This window comes from Meira miltonrushii, assembly GCF_003144205.1.
Source record: "Meira miltonrushii strain MCA 3882 unplaced genomic scaffold FA14scaffold_1, whole genome shotgun sequence".
Classification (NCBI taxonomy): Eukaryota; Fungi; Basidiomycota; class Exobasidiomycetes; order Exobasidiales; family Brachybasidiaceae; genus Meira; species Meira miltonrushii.
The window spans coordinates 4,043,890-4,060,809 of record NW_020289943.1 but is presented as its reverse complement, the minus strand read 5'-3'; the positions used below and the strand labels follow the sequence as shown (position 1 = coordinate 4,060,809).

The 16,920-nt window shown below is 43.8% G+C and overlaps 11 protein-coding genes and 1 non-coding gene across 12 annotated transcripts; 5 read left to right on the top strand and 7 right to left on the bottom strand.

The window, feature by feature from the left end:
- Positions 1-113: 113 nt before the first annotated feature.
- On the bottom strand, positions 114-2,589 carry FA14DRAFT_24161 (putative tryptophan synthase). The gene has a single exon (XM_025502058.1). The coding sequence runs from the start codon at positions 2,471-2,473 to the stop codon at positions 263-265; it is 2,211 nt and encodes a 736-aa protein (XP_025358525.1). The 5' UTR covers positions 2,474-2,589; the 3' UTR covers positions 114-262.
- Positions 2,590-2,781: 192 nt separating this feature from the next.
- FA14DRAFT_159887 (uncharacterized protein) lies at positions 2,782-5,520 on the bottom strand. Its single transcript, XM_025498437.1, has 3 exons — positions 5,281-5,520; positions 5,139-5,214; positions 2,782-4,980 (listed from the first exon to the last, which is right to left on the bottom strand). Exons 1-3 carry the CDS (start codon positions 5,474-5,476, stop codon positions 2,820-2,822), a joined length of 2,433 nt encoding a protein of 810 aa, XP_025358524.1. The 5' UTR covers positions 5,477-5,520; the 3' UTR covers positions 2,782-2,819.
- A 366-nt stretch (positions 5,521-5,886) lies between these two features.
- On the top strand, positions 5,887-7,108 carry FA14DRAFT_159886 (mitochondrial phosphate carrier protein). Its single transcript, XM_025498436.1, has 2 exons — positions 5,887-6,084; positions 6,151-7,108. Exons 1-2 carry the CDS (start codon positions 5,935-5,937, stop codon positions 7,000-7,002), a joined length of 1,002 nt encoding a protein of 333 aa, XP_025358523.1. The 5' UTR covers positions 5,887-5,934; the 3' UTR covers positions 7,003-7,108.
- A 272-nt stretch (positions 7,109-7,380) lies between these two features.
- Positions 7,381-7,482, top strand: FA14DRAFT_t6. The gene has a single exon. It is a non-coding gene; the product is annotated as a tRNA-Val (tRNA).
- Positions 7,483-7,547: 65 nt separating this feature from the next.
- On the bottom strand, positions 7,548-8,296 carry FA14DRAFT_159885 (uncharacterized protein). The gene has a single exon (XM_025498435.1). It carries the CDS (start codon positions 7,983-7,985, stop codon positions 7,611-7,613), a length of 375 nt encoding a protein of 124 aa, XP_025358522.1. The 5' UTR covers positions 7,986-8,296; the 3' UTR covers positions 7,548-7,610.
- On the bottom strand, positions 8,237-8,866 carry FA14DRAFT_163711 (DUF543-domain-containing protein; the record flags this gene model as incomplete). The annotated part of the gene is made up of 3 exons (XM_025499836.1): positions 8,237-8,547; positions 8,620-8,704; positions 8,783-8,866. 3 exons carry the CDS (start codon positions 8,864-8,866, stop codon positions 8,237-8,239), a joined length of 480 nt encoding a protein of 159 aa, XP_025358521.1.
- A 542-nt stretch (positions 8,867-9,408) lies between these two features.
- On the top strand, positions 9,409-10,395 carry FA14DRAFT_113170 (beta subunit of citrate lyase; the record flags this gene model as incomplete). The annotated part of the gene is made up of 1 exon (XM_025496000.1): positions 9,409-10,395. A coding segment is annotated over one exon (987 nt), but the record flags the coding sequence as incomplete, so codon positions are not given.
- Positions 10,396-10,589: 194 nt separating this feature from the next.
- FA14DRAFT_131444 (tubulin-domain-containing protein) lies at positions 10,590-12,129 on the bottom strand. The gene has a single exon (XM_025496934.1). The coding sequence runs from the start codon at positions 12,053-12,055 to the stop codon at positions 10,706-10,708; it is 1,350 nt and encodes a 449-aa protein (XP_025358519.1). The 5' UTR covers positions 12,056-12,129; the 3' UTR covers positions 10,590-10,705.
- Positions 12,130-12,414: 285 nt separating this feature from the next.
- Positions 12,415-13,556, top strand: FA14DRAFT_159883 (uncharacterized protein). The gene is made up of 2 exons (XM_025498434.1): positions 12,415-12,992; positions 13,065-13,556. The coding sequence occupies exons 1-2, from the start codon at positions 12,722-12,724 to the stop codon at positions 13,463-13,465; spliced, it is 672 nt and encodes a 223-aa protein (XP_025358518.1). The 5' UTR covers positions 12,415-12,721; the 3' UTR covers positions 13,466-13,556.
- A 13-nt stretch (positions 13,557-13,569) lies between these two features.
- Positions 13,570-14,166, bottom strand: FA14DRAFT_116862 (DUF339-domain-containing protein; the record flags this gene model as incomplete). The annotated part of the gene is made up of 1 exon (XM_025496196.1): positions 13,570-14,166. The coding sequence occupies one exon, from the start codon at positions 14,164-14,166 to the stop codon at positions 13,570-13,572; it is 597 nt and encodes a 198-aa protein (XP_025358517.1).
- A 346-nt stretch (positions 14,167-14,512) lies between these two features.
- Positions 14,513-15,344, top strand: FA14DRAFT_177487 (uncharacterized protein; the record flags this gene model as incomplete). Its single annotated transcript, XM_025500747.1, has 4 exons — positions 14,513-14,541; positions 14,610-14,746; positions 14,817-15,063; positions 15,134-15,344. The coding sequence occupies 4 exons, from the start codon at positions 14,513-14,515 to the stop codon at positions 15,342-15,344; spliced, it is 624 nt and encodes a 207-aa protein (XP_025358516.1).
- A 251-nt stretch (positions 15,345-15,595) lies between these two features.
- FA14DRAFT_113425 (uncharacterized protein) lies at positions 15,596-16,786 on the bottom strand (the record flags this gene model as incomplete). The annotated part of the gene is made up of 1 exon (XM_025496012.1): positions 15,596-16,786. A coding segment is annotated over one exon (1,191 nt), but the record flags the coding sequence as incomplete, so codon positions are not given.
- Between the last annotated feature and the right edge of the window lie 134 nt (positions 16,787-16,920).

The following is a 16,920-nucleotide window of genomic DNA, read 5'->3' as shown; positions in this document are numbered from 1 at the left end:
CTTCAAACACAAAACCATTGATATCCGTGTATTTATAAATTTATTCCCTTTTGACATTCTTCTTTTCTCTGATCTGCTTCTTCTCTCTTTTTCGTGGCTTTCTTCGTTCCTATAGAATCCCTCGACCCTTATGTATAGCTGGTACTACATATCCTATCTGAAATTAAAATTCTCGCTCAGGATCATCTAGGGTGTTCGGAGGAAAGATTCACCTATTAGGAAAGCAAGATGACTCTACATATAAAATAGCATGGAAATGCCTCTAAGCAATGTTCCAGTCCAACTTTTCACCCCAGCCACCGGTTTGAATGGCATGAGAAATCTGCTCGACATCCTTGTCTCCACGTCCAGAACAGCAAACGATAATGTCTTCATCTTTCGACATCGTACCGGCTCTTTGAATTGCTTCCCAGATTGCATGAGAAGTTTCCAAAGCAGGAATTATACCTTCTGTTTCTGTTAACATCCTGAATGCACGTAACGCTTGCTCATCCGTTGCAGCAACGTATTCTGCTCTACCGGCATCCTTCAAGAATGCATGCTCAGGTCCAACACCTGGATAATCTAAACCGGCTGAAATCGAATGGGTTTCTGTAATTTGACCATCTTTCGCTTGAAGCAAGTATGTTCGAACACCGTGCAACACTCCTGGTGTCCCTTTTGCCAATGTTGCACTATGTCTATCTGTTTCGATACCATCACCTCCTGCTTCAACACCGATTAATCGAACAGATTCATCCTTGACGAATTCGTGGAAGGTTCCGATTGCATTACTACCACCTCCAACACATGCAATCACAGCTTCGGGCAATTTACCCTTCTTTTCCTGCAATTGTTGTTTTGCTTCTCTTCCGATGATTGATTGGAAATCTCTTACGATACTTGGGAAAGGATGTGGTCCGATTGCACTTCCGACGAGGTAATGGGTATTGTGCAGGTTTGTTACCCAATCTCTGTTTGCTTCATTGATTGCATCTTTCAAAGTTTTGCTTCCACTTTCTACTGCGACAACCTTTGCTCCCAACATCTTCATTCGGAAAGCATTCAAGCTTTGTCTTCGTACATCTTCTGATCCCATATACACAACACACTCTAGACCAAATTTAGCACATGCGGTAGCAGTTGCTACACCGTGTTGTCCTGCTCCTGTTTCAGCGATAATTCTTGTTTTACCCAACCGTTTGGCCAACAGGATTTGTCCGATTGCATTATTGATCTTGTGACTTCCGGTGTGATTCAAATCTTCACGTTTCAACCAGATACGTGCACCGCCTGCTTTCTCGGTTAACCTTTCTGCTAAGTATAATTCAGATGGACGGCCGATGTATTCGTAATGACTTTGGAATTCTTTCCAGAAAGATGGGTCTCGAATAGCGTCCAAGTATGCCTTTTCCAATTCCACATGGCAATCGTACAATGCCTCAGGAACATATTGACCACCAAATTTACCGAATCTTGGCGGGCGAAGGACACCTTCTGCATCGACAGTCATGTCCAATCCAGGAATCGGTGTCCTGTTCTCATCCGTAACCACGCCGTCCACTTTCGGTACAGCAACGCTGTCGGGAATTGAAACAGCATCTTTGATGTTGATCTCTCCATTATGACCATTGATGCCATTGGTTCCGTTAGCCTTTGCCTTAGCCAAAGCTTTGGCACGGGGTAGATAACCTTTACTCTTGTTTGTGATTTGATCGCAATACTCTTGAGCAGCTTGGACTCTTGCTTGCGTAGAGTCACCTGCTTGTTTAATCACTTGTACCAACTTACTTCCGATCACCACACCATCTGCATGTTCTCCTACTTCGATGAAATGCTCGCGAGTTGAAACACCGAAACCGACTGCAAGCGGTACAGAAGTTACTGAACGAATGCGAGATAACAAATCGGGCAAAGATGATGAAACGGTGGTAGAAGCACCGGTAGTTCCCATCTTCGAGACAACGTAGATGAATGAATCGGCCAAGTTTGCCAGATGCTGAATACGTTTTGCAGAAGTGGAAGGAGCGATCAAAGGAATGTAAGACATACCTTGACTCGTGCATTGTTGACGGAAATCGACTGCTTCTTCTGGTGGCAGATCAACGACGATGAATCCATTTGCTCCTGCTGATTTTGCAGAGCTTACTGCTTTCTCTTCACCGTATGCCAAAAGAGGGTTATAGTAACCCATCAATAAGACTGGTGCTTTTAGACCACGATTACGAGCTTCTGAAACGTATCGCAAGCATGTTGTATAATCAACTCCTTGCATGAGAGCCACTTGATTTGATTCTTGAATTGCTGGACCATCGGCTTGAGGGTCACTGAAGGGAACACCCAATTCGATAATATCCGCACCACCAGCTTCCAATCCTAACAGAATGTCGACTGTATCATGTTTTGTTGGATAACCAGCAGTGACAAAAGTCACAAAGACTGGCTCATTCTTTTCTGCTTTTGCGATGAAAGTTGCTTTGATAGCGTCAGTCATTTTGATGTTTGAGGAAGTGAGAATAGCTTACAGCGATTTCACCTCTCTTTATATCTTTTTGATGAAAGGGGTGAGTAAAGAAGATTGGACCCAATCCGCCTTTCTTCCATGCAAGGCTGACTCTTTTTATTTTTTTTTCCAAGTACGCACGCATTACTTAATCTTGGTTTAGTGCATATTAGAAAGCCGAGCCATACGCGGGGCAAACGCATTTAGCGAGTCACCACCGGCGCTGTGCAGCCTAATCTTATCATAGTCTTGCCTTATTGTAACTACGAGTCACGACAGGCACTTCACATATACATGATATGGCTTATAGTCTTGTCTGAATAATATACATGTGTGTTTACAACAAATCTTCTAATTCGGCTTCGACGGCTGCGATTGATTCGGCCTTCTCTTGCCTTCCCGCATTTACACCTTGTTCCCGACGAGGAACAACAGTACGACGTTCTGGTTGTTTACTAATTTCTCCTCGCGACGTTCGAACATCTCTAATGCACGTCAAAATTCTAGCCAATTCACCTCTTGGTCTTTCATCTCGAGCCTCATCTTGAGCACATTGTTCATCATCACTATCGTAAGAAGCATCCCCTACTCCTCTTTGTGCACGATCTAAGATTCTTCGCCATGCCAATCGAGGAAGAGAATGAACAATTCCACTATCCATTTGTCGTCTTCTTTGTGCACTTCCCTTTGGCCTTTGCAATTCCAACGGTAATGAAAGATCAACGTCCCACAACGTATCCGCTTTATCACCAACAGATCTGCCTCGATAATGATCCATTGCGCTATCTGATCGAAGGCGCTTCCCGCCGCTACGACCATATAGATCGACATCATCATCCATATCTTCTCCATTAGCAGCACTTGCTGCAGCGGCCGCGGCCGCGGCCGCTGCAGCCGCCTTTTCGGCATTGGCAGCTGCCAATATATTCGCCAAAGGATACGAACTACCACCTCCTGCCATCGCACGTTTTTTCGTTCCTTTCTCCTTTCCGCTTCCTGGTCCTGCATTATTGCCTTCTTCCCGTGATGCTTCGTTCTCTTGAATCTTTGCTTGTTCTTCCTGTTGGAATCGAACCAAGAATGCACTACGTTCTTCTTTCATACGCAAGCCCCATTCTTTCTCTTCTGGCGTATCCACATTTTCCAAAGCTGATTCATGATTGCTTATCTTTTCCATTTTTGGTGCTAGAATTCGATGAAGGTATTCTGGCGGAACATTTTCATGAATCGTATCCTCTTTATTCGAGCTTGGTTTACTGTTGGATTTCTTTTTCTTATACTCGGCATACTCTGGATTTTTGACACCTTTCCAATACCCTCTCGCTTTTATTGCTTCTTGTTCGGATTCTGACATGGCATCCCACACCTCTCTTGCTTTTTTGGCACTTTCGCGTGAAAAGTCGTCATCGAATGGATTCTCATGCGAACCGGGCGGCAGTAAGACCCCTCCTTCGAGATAATGCCACATCAACCATAAGAAGACCCTACCTCTTTGTTTTGCCGGAACGGCCACATCAGGATGTGGGAAGAATATTGTGTAAAAGTCATGCGGATGTTCAAAGTGCATCGATGCAATCTCGGAGCTATGCGTGGTTAAGATAAACATCACTGTGACCACACTTGTTGGAGGCTTGCCTTTGTGCGTCGATAGACGTCGAACTAGATTACTGATATCTCCGGGTGCTTCTTCCATATCCTTTTCTGCTCCAGCATTTTTCGCATTCTTTGCTGCCAATGCACCTGTCGCTGTTCCGCTTCCTGGTAATCCCGGCTTTTCTCCGTCTAACAACACTGCTTTCAACAATGACTTCATACGTGGAGCATCTTGCAGATGACGTCTGCTGTTTTCGTTCCGTTGTAAGCATGGTAGAGGGTGATATGATCGGAGGATGGTCTTCATCTCGGGGTAGAATGCCAGAGTTGTATTGATTCTGCCCACGTTGACAAGCAAACATACTTTGGCGAAATCTTCTGCAAATTCTTCATCCAATAACATCTTGTCTCGCATGGCTTTTGTGCATTTACCGCTGTGCAACAATGCTTCCATATACAACTCCTTGAATGTCAGCTTTTCGTTACCAGGAGGAGGATAGCCTTCCTTTCGATGAAGTGAAAGCGGCAGAGAAGAACTATGCTTCATCTGCAGATCAGTGCCGATATTACTTGTGTCTACGGAATAATTTGGAGCGTCATCGTCTGTCCTCGATTTATACTTCGCTTTAGAGGAATTTACGTAACGATCTACCCAGAGCTCATTTTCTTCTTTTGTCTCATTAGAAGGTCTTGCACATGTAACGGCCATTCCATACGGGTACACTGGCACAGGACAACGCCATGTTGTGCTACCTTTTGGTCCTCTTGGTCCAGGTCTGGGGTTCGTAAAGCATCTTTCTGCGCTATCAAAGAGTTGACACAAAACATTGTGTTGTAGATCCGATCGTGACAATGGCTCACCATCATACCGTTTCACCGGCAAATTGCGTGGTGTACCAGTTGCACTGCGAAAGGTAACATTGAAAGGAGAAGTATTGTCAGCACGATTCTCCTCTTTTTCAGGTACAATAAGGTTGAGGTTGGATTGATGAGGATACAATATTGATGCAGCTGACGCATTCATTTCGTGATGGATGCTATTTCTTTATTTCAAGATACTCACGATTTTGTCTTTTCTCCACTGCCACCTTCTTTCGAATGTCCTAGCCAATGCGGCGCTGATCCAGGTGCATATTTGTCTGTACATAATAGAAAACATGTTAGTCTGTGCGTTTTTAATGTGGCTCTCTCTCATGTTTACCTACTTATGATGTCCTGCGTCGCTGCCGTGGAAGATTTATTGGGTGGTACAATTCCGACCGGTAACGCTTTTGATGATGAAGATGCCGCTTCTGCTGACGTTGTTTCTCCAGATGGCGCACGTTCCAAGTCATTTGAATCTTCTTTCTTGGCTGAGATCTCGCTCACATCCTGCATGGAGATATCGTTTGATTCGCTCATCTTTGATACATGATTGAGGATAAAGGTATAAAGAGAGAGAGGTGATCGTAGCTACTCCGAATAGCAGATCCCCAGACAGAAGGGCCTGTGCTTTGGCGTGTTGAATGTTGCTTAGTCATACACGGTCTTCCTTCAACAACATGTACACGTGTTCAAACTGAAATTGTATTGAATTGTTAGATGCTCTTGCTTAGGGCGTACAAGGAGCGTTCCGGGTTGAGAGCCTTTCTCTATTTAGCCGATGAATGATTTAGCCCAAATTTTATGGGCACTTGAACGGCTTTAAGACACAATAGCCCATTTTGTAGTTTCGAAGGACAACAAAAATCTTTAAAAGGCTGAGAAGGTAGGGGAGCGTACGTGCGTGCGGGCGTTGGTTTTTGTATTCCGATCCTTCTTTTTATCGTGCCATTCGCCATCATCTCATCCTCCCTTTGACGTTCACCATAATCGCAAAGATGGCTTACTCCTCCCCTATGTTCCAACAACTCAACGGACTATCGTCCAATGAGTCAAAATTGGCACGTGCTTTCCCATTGAAAGCTGCCAACGAATCTCCTCAAGGTTTCAACTTGTACGGTCGTTTCGCATTTGCCGGTGCTGTTTGCGTGAGTAGTCGTTGAGAAGTGTGAATGATTTAAGCTCTTGCTGATGATTCTCTTTCTTTCCTCTAGTGTGCCATCACACACGGTGCTTTGACACCCGTCGATGTGGTTAAAACCCGTATCCAATTGGAACCTGAAGTGTACAACAAAGGTATGATCACCGCTTTCCGTCAAGTTGTTGCAAAAGAAGGATCTGGTGCTCTCTTGACTGGTTTCGGACCAACTGCTGCCGGTTACTTCTTGCAAGGTGCTTTCAAATTCGGTTTCTACGAAGCAAACAAGGCTGCTCTCATTGATTACCTCGGTGTTGAAACTGCTACCAAGAACCGTGGTGCCGTTTACCTTGCCGCCGCTGGTGTTGCTGAATTCTTTGCCGATATCGCTTTGTGCCCTCTTGAAGCTACCCGTATCCGTCTTGTCTCTGAACCAAGCTTTGCTAACGGTCTTGCTGGTGGTTTCGCACGTATTGCAAAGGAAGAAGGTTTGAGAGGTTTCTATTCTGGTTTCGGACCAATCTTGTTCAAGCAAATCCCATACACAATGTCCAAGTTCTACTTCTTCGAAGTTGCACTTGAAGCTTTGGTCAAGACAACCGGTAAGAAGAAGGAAGAATTGGCCCCATCCACAATGACTGCTTTGAACTTGGGTGGTGGTGTTTTGGCCGGTTTCGCAGCCGCATTTGTTTCTCAACCTGCTGATACTTTGTTGTCCAAGATTAACAAGACCAAGGCTTTGCCAGGTGAGACAACCACAAGCCGTTTGATCAAGATTGCCAACCAAATCGGTATCCGTGGTTTGTTCGGTGGTATGACTGCTCGTTTCGTTATGATTGGTACTTTGACAGCCGGTCAATTCGCCATTTACGGTGACATCAAACGTGTTTTGGGTGCAACTCAATCCGTCGAATTGGCAAAAGTCTAAATGAATGAACAAATGACAAAAAAAGAGAGCATACGTTAGAAAGTGTACTCCCACTGCTCCTTAATGATCCTTTTTTTTTCTTGATATCGCTTTATTAGAGTTTCTTCAATTTCATATATGTCCCATCGTGGAGAATTTTGAAGTTTCTGTCATTGTCCGAAGAGAATGTCTGAGCTTAATGAAGAATACATAGCCCCAGAAGGAAGGTTGTACAACCCTTCCCGCTGTTAAGAACGTTGAGTAATGATGGTAATATTCCCGCCTGCATGAGCGAGCCATTTTAAACGGTTTATTCGATTGAAGAACGCGTTAAAAGAATTTAGCGTTATATTGTATCAAAAATCGCACCTATCATAAGCGAGTTCTTCGTAACTCACAGGCTTCGTATTTCAGTTGGTTAGAAAGCCATCTTAACATGTCTCGAAAGAGAGTGTTGAAACAATTCGGTGGAGGTCCCCGGTTCGAGTCCGGGCGAAGTCAGCCTGATTTTTTATGCTTTTTATTTGGACATCATGCGTACACCAATACCACTCGTATATGTCAATATCTTTTTCTCGATGGAATCTCGATGGAAGGCAATTTGATGTATTATGCCATTAGCCAATATTCTACATAATGAGACGATAGATTCCTGCAAAGCTTGTTCCCGTGCCCAAGACAATGAAGCTGTAGTAGCGTAGACGAACGTTTTGAGGTATTGGTGGTGACGGACCTTTGAAGACATTGTTTGAGCGTAATTTGATAGAAGGCATTGGTGTATGTGCTTTGGGATCGGAAGGTGGCATGCGACCAGACATGGAAGACTGCTTCACTGCAGATCGCAGTTTAAATGCTTCCGTAAAACAGAAGCCAGACAAAGTTAAACAAGTAGCAAAACCTATCAAACGACATGAAAGGCAATCTTGTTGAGTTGCAACAGGTTCATCCTCTTTACCTTGCAACCGTACTCCTTTCTGATTCGATTCTAAAGGCGAAAAGAGCATTCGTTTGGACGATTTATCAGACGTTGTGCTTACCTGTTCGTCAAAGTGAGAGACAAGAATGACAAGTGTCAGGCAATTTTTGTCACGAAACAAAGAAGCAAGTGAAAAATGATTCTATTGAGATCAAATAATCTTTTGGTGCAAGATGTAGTGTACAAAAGGATGTGTATGCGTTATGTTCACATCCGATTGCATCAAAAGAGTTGATTGGTGGGGTGGGATAAAAAATGAATAAATGTTTATTTCTCACATCAAACCTTGCGTACCTTTTCTTCAAGATCTTTTTGAACTTCTTTTCCTTTCTGTTTAGCGTCTTGAGCAATTTCTTTCCCTTTTTCTGATGCATCTTGAGCCAGATCCTTACTCTTATCGAATAAACCTGAAGTCTTTTCCGATAAACGTTCCAAAACGCTTGGTTGACCGGGTGAAGGTGCGTTTGGACTGTTTGGTGAAGGTAAAATTCGAACACCTGGAATTGCAACAGGGTTGAAACTTCTTTCGCAATCTGTCCATGCACTTCCTAATCCGAAACCTGTACCTAGCCATACTGGGAATGCTCTTCCTGATGGAGATGAAAAGCGGGAAGAAATGGTAAGTCTCGAGAAGTGTATTTTGAGAGGATTGCTTCACTTACTTCTGAATAGGATCACGCTCAACAAAACACCCGATCCGAAGCCAAGACCAGCCTTTACGATAGCATTACTGATGCATAGATCAGTCTAATTGGTAGTGAAGGGAAAAGAGATTGATTAGCATGCTGGATGATGTATCGAATCGGCCTTTGCTCGAACACCTACCTTTTGACTGATGATATCCTCGCTTGACACTTTTGGAGGATTGGCCGGTAGACCTTTGGCAGGCTGAGAAGAAGAGCTTGCCATTATTGTTTATTGTGTCTTTGTCGTCTATATTTACGCGATGGCGGTCACAAAGGTTGTCATCATTCTTCCTCGTCTTTGCATGATTGTATACGCGCTAGAATTGCACACGCCCCTTCTTATACACGGCTCAACACGGCCAATAACACAAGAACACACATCCGACTAAGTCCGCACGTGTAGAGACAAGAAGGGGACGAATAAAGGCAAAAACGCACGGACTGTGGAGTCAAACACCTTTAATGCAGTAGCATACATGCACACACACAGATTGATTGGATCATGGTCATAATGTATCATAAGTGGGGACATTGTAAACATCCCCACATCGATCATTTATCCCCCCTGCTATTGATAGGATGTATGGCATAGTCAGACAAGGTACACGATCTACCACCCGTTGTCTTGGGGTGAGATCAACATCATCATTTCTAACCTTCAACCGTACAATCTCAAGACAAGCAACTGCAGCTATCCCTAAAACGAACATAATCACAACTTCAATCCGACAGAGAAATTTCACAACTACTCAAATAGCTCGATTAGCACAAGATTCAATTTCTAGATCAGAAGAAGATGACGGATCAGAACAGACAAATTTCGCAAGAAGAAGTATGTTATACGTTCCGGGAAGTAGTGATAAGATGATCAAAAAGAGTCAAAATAGCGAAGCAGATTGTATAATTTTTGACTTGGAAGATAGTGTTGCACAACATCGAAAAGGAGCAGCACGTGAAAGTGTCTTTCATGGTTTGAATGCTGCTCCAAGACCCGGTCCTGAATTGGCAGTTCGTATCAATCCTCCTTCTGGCGATTTAAATTTAGCAAGTGATGATCTTGACGTTATCCTTCCGAGTACGGCATTAAACACGATCGTCGTTCCAAAAGTTGAATCGATCGATGATGTCATCTTTATTATGGAAAAGATTCAATATCATCGTTCTTCTGCGCCAAAGAATCATTTCAAAAAAATATCACTCGTTCTTTCAATCGAGAGCGCAAATTCACTCTTACAAATGCAAAATATCATTGAGGCATTTGAATTGGAACAGGAAGATCGTGACATGTATGATCAAGTTGAAATTGGCGCTTTATTATTTGCCAGTGAGGATTACTGTGCTTCTACAGGCATCATTCGTAGTAAATCAAGAAAAGAATTACACTTTCCACGAGCACACATGGCAACCATTGCGAAAGCGTATGATCTACAAGCGATCGATATGGTATGCATCGATTATAAAGATTTGGAATATCTACAAGAAGAAGCACAAGAAGGTAGATCGTTTGGATTTGATGGAAAACAAGCAATTCATCCTGCACAAGTGGAAACAATTCAAAAATTCTTTACGCCAGGAGAAAAAGAAGTTGAACGGGCTGCAAAGATTAAATTTGCTTATGAACAATCGGTTGAAGATGATAAAGGTGCAGTGGGATTTGTTGAAGGTGAAAGTATGATCATGATTGATGCACCAATGCTTAAACAAGCTGATGCCGTTTTGGCAAAAGCTCGTGCTGCCGGACTGACTATTCCTGACGTTTCCTCTATAAGTACCTCTCAAAACTAATATCCTGTCCTTCTATGCTGATGTACTTTCTGATCTCATGCCAATGCAATATTCACGGGATTCCCAGAAGTGTAAAGATAAATCTCTAAGGTAGACACCCGCTGTAACAGGAGTGAAAGAATCTGATTAAAGATGAGATTGGATTACACATCTCAAATATGAACCCTTTCTAGGAGGGGTATGATCTGTCAAAGAGAGAGAGCGGATTGACGAGGAAAGGGGAACAAGGCTGGAAATGACACTGAAGACCGCTAAAGCAGGTAAATTACCACCTCCTTTAGTATTCATCTTCGATGATATCTTCATCAGCGGCAGTGTCGAGACCGACCTCTTCGTAATCCTTCTCAAGTGCAGCCAAATCTTCACGGGCTTCACCAAATTCACCTTCTTCCATACCTTCACCAACGTACCAGTGAACGAAAGCACGCTTTGAGTAAAGCAAGTCGAATTTGCGATCCAAACGACTCCAAGCAGCAGCAATGGCAGTTGTGTTGGCCAACATGCACATACTACGGCTAACACGAGCCAAATCACCACCTGGAACCAAGGCTGGTGGTTCATTACAGATACCAATCTTGAAACCGGTTGGGCACCAGTCAACGAATTGAATGGTACGCTTGGTCTTGATTGCTGCAACGGCAGCGTTGACATCCTTGTGAACGACATCACCACGGTACAACAAACAACATGCCATGAATTTACCGTCACGAGGATCACATTTGACCATTTGGTTTCCACGTTCGAAAGAGTTGAATGTCATTTCAGCAACGCTGTTTTGTTCGTGGAATGCCTTCTCAGCCGAGATGATTGGTGAGTAGGTAGCCAATGGGAAATGGATACGTGGGAAAGGCACCAAGTTGGTTTGGAATTCGTTCAAATCAACGTTCAATGAACCATCGAAACGCAATGAAGCGGTGATGGATGAAACGACTTGAGCGATCAATCTGTTCAAGTTGGTGAAGCTTGGGGATGCGATACCCAAGTTACGCTTGCAGATATCGTAAATGGCTTCGTTGTCAACCATGAAACTACAGTCAGAGTTTTCCAATGTTGTGTGAGTTGTCAAGACGGAGTTGTAAGGTTCAACAACGGAAGAGCTCATCATTGGTGCAGGGTAAACGGTGAACTCCAATTTTGCCTTTTTGCCGTAATCTTGAGCAAGGCGTTCCAAAAGCAAGGATCCGAAACCGGAACCGGTACCACCACCGAAGGAGTGGAAGACGAAGAAACCTTGAAGACCAGTGCATGCATCGGCCAATTTGCGAACGCGGTCAAGAGTTTGATCGATCAATTCCTTACCGACAGTGTAGTGACCACGGGCGTAGTTGTTAGCAGCATCTTCCTTTCCTGTAACCAAGGTTTCAGGGTGGAACAAGCTACGGAAAGTACCTGTGCGAACTTCGTCGACCACGTTTGGTTCCAAATCGACGTAGATGGAACGAGGAACGTACTTTCCTGAACCTGTTTCTGAGAAGAAGGTTGAGAAACCATCATCACTGCTTGAAGGGCTGCCTTCGGTGATACGACCATCAGGTGTTAAACCGTGTTCGGCCAAATAAAGCTCCCAACAAGCATTACCGATTTGCACACCGGCTTGACCGACGTGAATGGAGAGAACCTCACGCATTGTGAATTTGAGATTGGAGACGGAAGATAGGTGGAAAGAAAGAGGAAAAAGAAAAGCGCTCAGAAGTAACGTAGAGCGAAGAGTGTTGATGGTGAAGAGAGAATAAAGGATTTGAAAGTTGAAGTCGTCTTTACACACACGCACACTGTTCTTTTACCTTTGCGCGCAAATTATTCATATGTGTTGGACTCAAACGCCAGCAACAGCACAAATGCACTCTAATAAGAAAGACGCGTTCATTTTAATTCGTTGTTTGTTTTCTAGCGTCATTCTTTGAAGAATCACAGCGCAGACAAAGACACGTGAAGATGATGAGAGCATTCATTCAAGGATGCCTTCACCACCTTCTCAGCTGTTATCAGGTATAAAGAGCATCTTGACTGAATAAACATAGGTCATCTTCCATAGCTTCATCTTCTCGAATCATATAATAAATGCAGGCACAGTCAAAAAGCGGGTAGATGGACTGAAGGACTTCTGGCTATGTACCTCATGCATACGCGTGTTTAACTTTATTGGGCCAGGCCTTGAGTCTTTATCAGTCTGTCTTAACGAAAAAAGGCCGATGCGGAGAGTTTAAAAGACGTCAGACTTCTTCGCACGGATTATAGCCCGTCAGTTGCTGTTACTTGCCATCATCATCATATCCACGTCCATTCATTCAAGATGGGCTTCCGAACAGGTTTTGTGTTGGTTTCGGTTTCGTTCCTTTCAGGTGTCTTGTTCATCGCATCGCTATACGATTTCCCATTATTATACTCTCAACATGGTCAACATGAATTAGACGTTTCTCTTAAATTTTACCTTTCTCTTTTCCAAGCTCCAACTGCCGTCTCTGCTTTATTGCATGGTATGATCGGTTTGGGTTTGATTGGTCTTTTGGCAAAATTGCATAGATGGACAGAAACTGCAAAATGGTTTGATGGTGTCAGTTTGGGTGAGTAGGCGGAAGTTCGGAGAGGATGTATTGCTTCTTAGCATGCTGACCCTATCTTCTTTCCCCTTTCAGTGCTATTCATGGGAGCTGTTGCAATGTATGGTGCAGTTCAAGTACCTAACCTACGCATCTTAGCCGATCCAAACAATATGGATCTCCTCTTACGTTCTTCCGTTCGTACTCAACGTGAAGCAGTTGCAAAAGCACGAGTCAAAGCAGGCGAAATATCAGCCGATACAGTTGTTGACCTTGCAAGTGAAGTATTAACAGCAGATGAACAAGAAGCAACTATAAAGGTGATTGCTGCTGGAAATACAATCATTCTGGCTTTGTTTGCCGGGGTTTTGCTATTCCAAGCTTCGGAATGGTGGATGGAACGTGCTGAACGAATCGAAGAAGAGAAGAAAAGGGATGCTGAAATGAAAGCATTGGGACTTTCATCGGGAAATACAGCTGAAAAGAAGTCTCAGTAGAGTATCCATCTGCTTTATCATAAAGGAACATGTACTACAGTGTAAATATCGCAATATCTGCTGGGAATGAATGCAAATTATAGGCTCGCTTTAGTGTTTCTACATTAGATATTTGGCATAAATCTTGTTTCCTTTTCTTCGTTCTTTGCATGTTTTCGCATTCTCCAACCTAGTCTTCCTTCTGTTTCAAATGACTCTTTCCATCGTTCCACAACGGGTTTTCTGTCTGTCATCCAATAGAAGATATCCCAATCTGGTTCGTCTAGTAATCGATCGAATTCATCCAACTCTTCTTCTTGCAAAGCGGAGAGCTCTTTCTTTGCAAATGTAGCCAACAGAAGATCAGCTTCCAACGTTCCACGCTTACGTGCTTGCCATATCAATCTCTTGACTTTGGTCTCTCTTGTTTCTTCACCTGGCTCACGTCCTGGAACCCGTAATGGGATTGGCTCTTCAACGCCATTCACCAAGCCTTCCGATTGATGTTCGCTTGACATTGATAATCCTTGCAAACGTGGATCAAACGGTAGAGGGAAAGGGTCGGACATATGAGATAGTTTTGGAGCATATTCTGGTTCTTCACGTTCTTGTTCGATCGTTTGCTTTGTTGTAGAGTATCCAGGGTCTACACCAGTACTGCCATCCTTGGGTGATGATTGCAGACGGACAAAAGAGGAGTGAAGCGTCCTTGATTGGAGCATCATACGCGATGAGGAGCTCAAGGGAGTGCTCCTTCTGATTGCTTGTAGTGCTTGACGTTGCATCATTGTGACTAAGGAAGAGATGATGGTGTTAATCAAAGTTGATTAAGTTGAGAATGAATGTATGGGGAATATTCCGGGTTTGTAAGCTTTAATTCTGACAGGGCTTGTCTGCTTATCAAGCTTAAAACTGTAGCCTGTGGAGGCTCATTTTCACGTGAGCAACACCCGCGTAAATCACCAATAAGTCGCGTTTATTATTTAAGCTTAAAGTGTGTCAAGGCCATACAACACCTAAGAGAGAGAGAGCAACACCATCATATCAACATCTATTCATCAAGCAAAAATGAACGAAATATCACCAGAAGAGCTTCCGTAAGTCGTGTATGATCTCGAAGCATCAGAGAACATTAAATTTGACCATTTCTCCTTTTCTGCTGCAGTGATTGCACACGGGCTCTGCTCGATGTATTGGATCCGGAAGAGGATTTGAGACTGTATGCTCAGATAGAAGCAGGAATCAGAGATACAGAGAGTCAGCGAAAGCAAGAGGTACACGAGATTCAAAGTCATGTCAAAGGTGAGTGAAGAGATAACATGAATGTGCCAGGAGTCATGCTAACACGATTGCTTTCCCATTCCACAATCAGTCCTGTCACAAACGCTTTCTCAATTACGAGCAACATCGACGCGTGATTCAGCGGGATGGAAGTCGAACACAGAACATGATGACGAAATGGAAAAGCTGCAATCGCAAAATTTTGATCTTGTAAAGAGGATCAACGATCAAGAAGCTCGATTGCGTATCTTAGAGGCAGATGTAGCTGCTCTAGAAAAAGAAGTTGCTTCAATCGATGAAGACGATGTCGAAAGTCAAGAAGAGATGGACAAAGATGCGTAAGTGTTTTAACAGTGCTTTTGTGTGTGATATACTGCTGACTGTGCCTCATTCCTTCTCCTATCCTAGAATTGCTGTCGGCCTGTTCAGAAAGATGGGCTTTGTTCCGTGCTACCTCAAAGCAGATGGAACGGAAGTGAAAGATACCTTCCAGTCCTTAATGGTTCGATCAGAGGCAAAGAATCGTTCAACAGAATTCGACGTAGATGACGAAAAAATGCGTACAAGGGGAATTACTCCGTATATCCTTGCCAATCAGCTTTGGCTAGCCAGCGAATGAACTATACCTCCTAGTCTTTTGTATTTTAATGTATTCTACCTACTCTGGGCCTCTTCAGTGATGTACTTTATATCCACAATTTGGATCAATTACGCTTTTTCATGCTATTGTACAATATGCGATTACACCTTTTACCGACCTTCAACATCAGTTGTATCGGCCGGATCTCCACCTCTATTGCGTAAATCTTTGGAGTAGTAAAAGTCATCTTTACGATTAATCCTTCGCAATTCACGTTCTTCACGTTCATGTTGTTCACTCTCAACAGCTTGACCGGCACGTTTTGCTTCTGTAGATAATTGATCTAAGGCTTTGATTGCACCTCCGAATGCAAGAGAAGAATGGGCTAAAGTGACAGCTTGCGAAAGTGTTGCTCCTTTGCCGGCCACATAAAGTAAAGCTGCCGTCTGAAGAAGCACATAATCCAACAGGGCGTCCAAATGTGTTCCTGCAGGGATAGAATACTCCTTACCATCGAGAGATGAAGTGAACGTCAAAGCGTCAGGGAGTGGTCCCTTGGGAATTGGTCCACTGTGTGTCTTGGGTTCGAACAGGTATCGTGCAACGCATGCATTCTCAGCTGCAGTTCCTGATTTGACGTGGGCCAAAGGATGAGCAGGCAAACCAAACGAAGCAGGAGAGATGACCGAGTGCTTTATTTCACCATTTCGCAATTCCCAAACATCAGTCTCTCCTTCCGGTGAAATTTCATCCAATCCTTCTCTTCCACAAACGATCCAACCACGTTCACATTTGCTCTCACGTAATGCTTCAGCAAACGTTTGACCTAATCCCCAGCTGTGAACGCCCATCACACTACGCTTTGGCCGAGCAGGGTTGACTAGAGGTCCCAAGACGTTGAAGATCGTTGGGAAACCTAAAGAACGTCGAATCGGAGCCAGAGGAGCCATGGAAGGGTGAAACAGTTGAGCAAACAAGAAAGTGAACGACGAGTTGGGTAGCAGTCTTGGCATTGTCGAAGGCGTCAGATTGGCTAGAGGGACACCCAAAGCTGCTAGCAAATCTGCTGAACCTGAAGAAGACGAAGAAGCACGAGCTCCATGTTTGCAAACCCGAACACCTGGTACACCAGCAGCAACGATCGCAGCTGTGGTAGAAACATTGTATGTATCATGTCCATCTCCGCCGGTGCCTACCAAATCCAAGCTTCCCTGATATCCTTCATCGCCTTCAATCGGGAAAACCTTTGACCATTCGTCACTGGCATGTTGACTTTTAATTTCTTCCTTGGAAAGTGTTTGTGGGACATGAACCGGTAAAGCTTTCTGTAAGAACAATCCACTTGCGATCGTCAATGCCTGACTACTCATATCCCATCCGCTCATTCGTAAACTTGTCAAGCATGCTCCAATTTGTGCGTGATGAGATGTATTTGCTGTGAACTCTGCATCTGCTAAATGATCAAATAAGATTGTCAATTCTTCCGAATTGAGCGGAGGCCCTCTTGGTTTAACGGAAGGTGTGGGTATTTTAGGAACGTTGAAATTCTCTGAGATGCTTCCGTTCGTGGCTAGATCAGGTGAACCTGAACCATCTTGTGTTGCATGTGCTGGAA

What these genes read in the sequence shown, in the direction of transcription:
- FA14DRAFT_24161 (XM_025502058.1), bottom strand. Translation starts at nt 2,473, where the DNA reads ATGACTGACGCTATCAAAGCAACTTTCATCGCAAAAGCAGAAAAGAAT.
- FA14DRAFT_159887 (XM_025498437.1), bottom strand. Translation starts at nt 5,476, where the DNA reads ATGAGCGAATCAAACGATATCTCCATGCAGGATGTGAGCGAGATCTCA. An exon ending in AGCGACGCAGGACATCATAA is followed by an intron (nt 5,215 to 5,280) that starts GTAGGTAAACAT and finishes TATTATGTACAG; the next exon opens with ACAAATATGCACCTGGATCA. An exon ending in AGTGGAGAAAAGACAAAATC is followed by an intron (nt 4,981 to 5,138) that starts GTGAGTATCTTG and finishes TACCTTTCGCAG; the next exon opens with TGCAACTGGTACACCACGCA.
- FA14DRAFT_159886 (XM_025498436.1), top strand. Translation starts at nt 5,935, where the DNA reads ATGGCTTACTCCTCCCCTATGTTCCAACAACTCAACGGACTATCGTCC. An exon ending in CATTTGCCGGTGCTGTTTGC is followed by an intron (nt 6,085 to 6,150) that starts GTGAGTAGTCGT and finishes TCTTTCCTCTAG; the next exon opens with TGTGCCATCACACACGGTGC.
- FA14DRAFT_159885 (XM_025498435.1), bottom strand. Translation starts at nt 7,985, where the DNA reads ATGCTCTTTTCGCCTTTAGAATCGAATCAGAAAGGAGTACGGTTGCAA.
- FA14DRAFT_131444 (XM_025496934.1), bottom strand. Translation starts at nt 12,055, where the DNA reads ATGCGTGAGGTTCTCTCCATTCACGTCGGTCAAGCCGGTGTGCAAATC.
- FA14DRAFT_159883 (XM_025498434.1), top strand. Translation starts at nt 12,722, where the DNA reads ATGGGCTTCCGAACAGGTTTTGTGTTGGTTTCGGTTTCGTTCCTTTCA. An exon ending in GTTTGATGGTGTCAGTTTGG is followed by an intron (nt 12,993 to 13,064) that starts GTGAGTAGGCGG and finishes TTCCCCTTTCAG; the next exon opens with TGCTATTCATGGGAGCTGTT.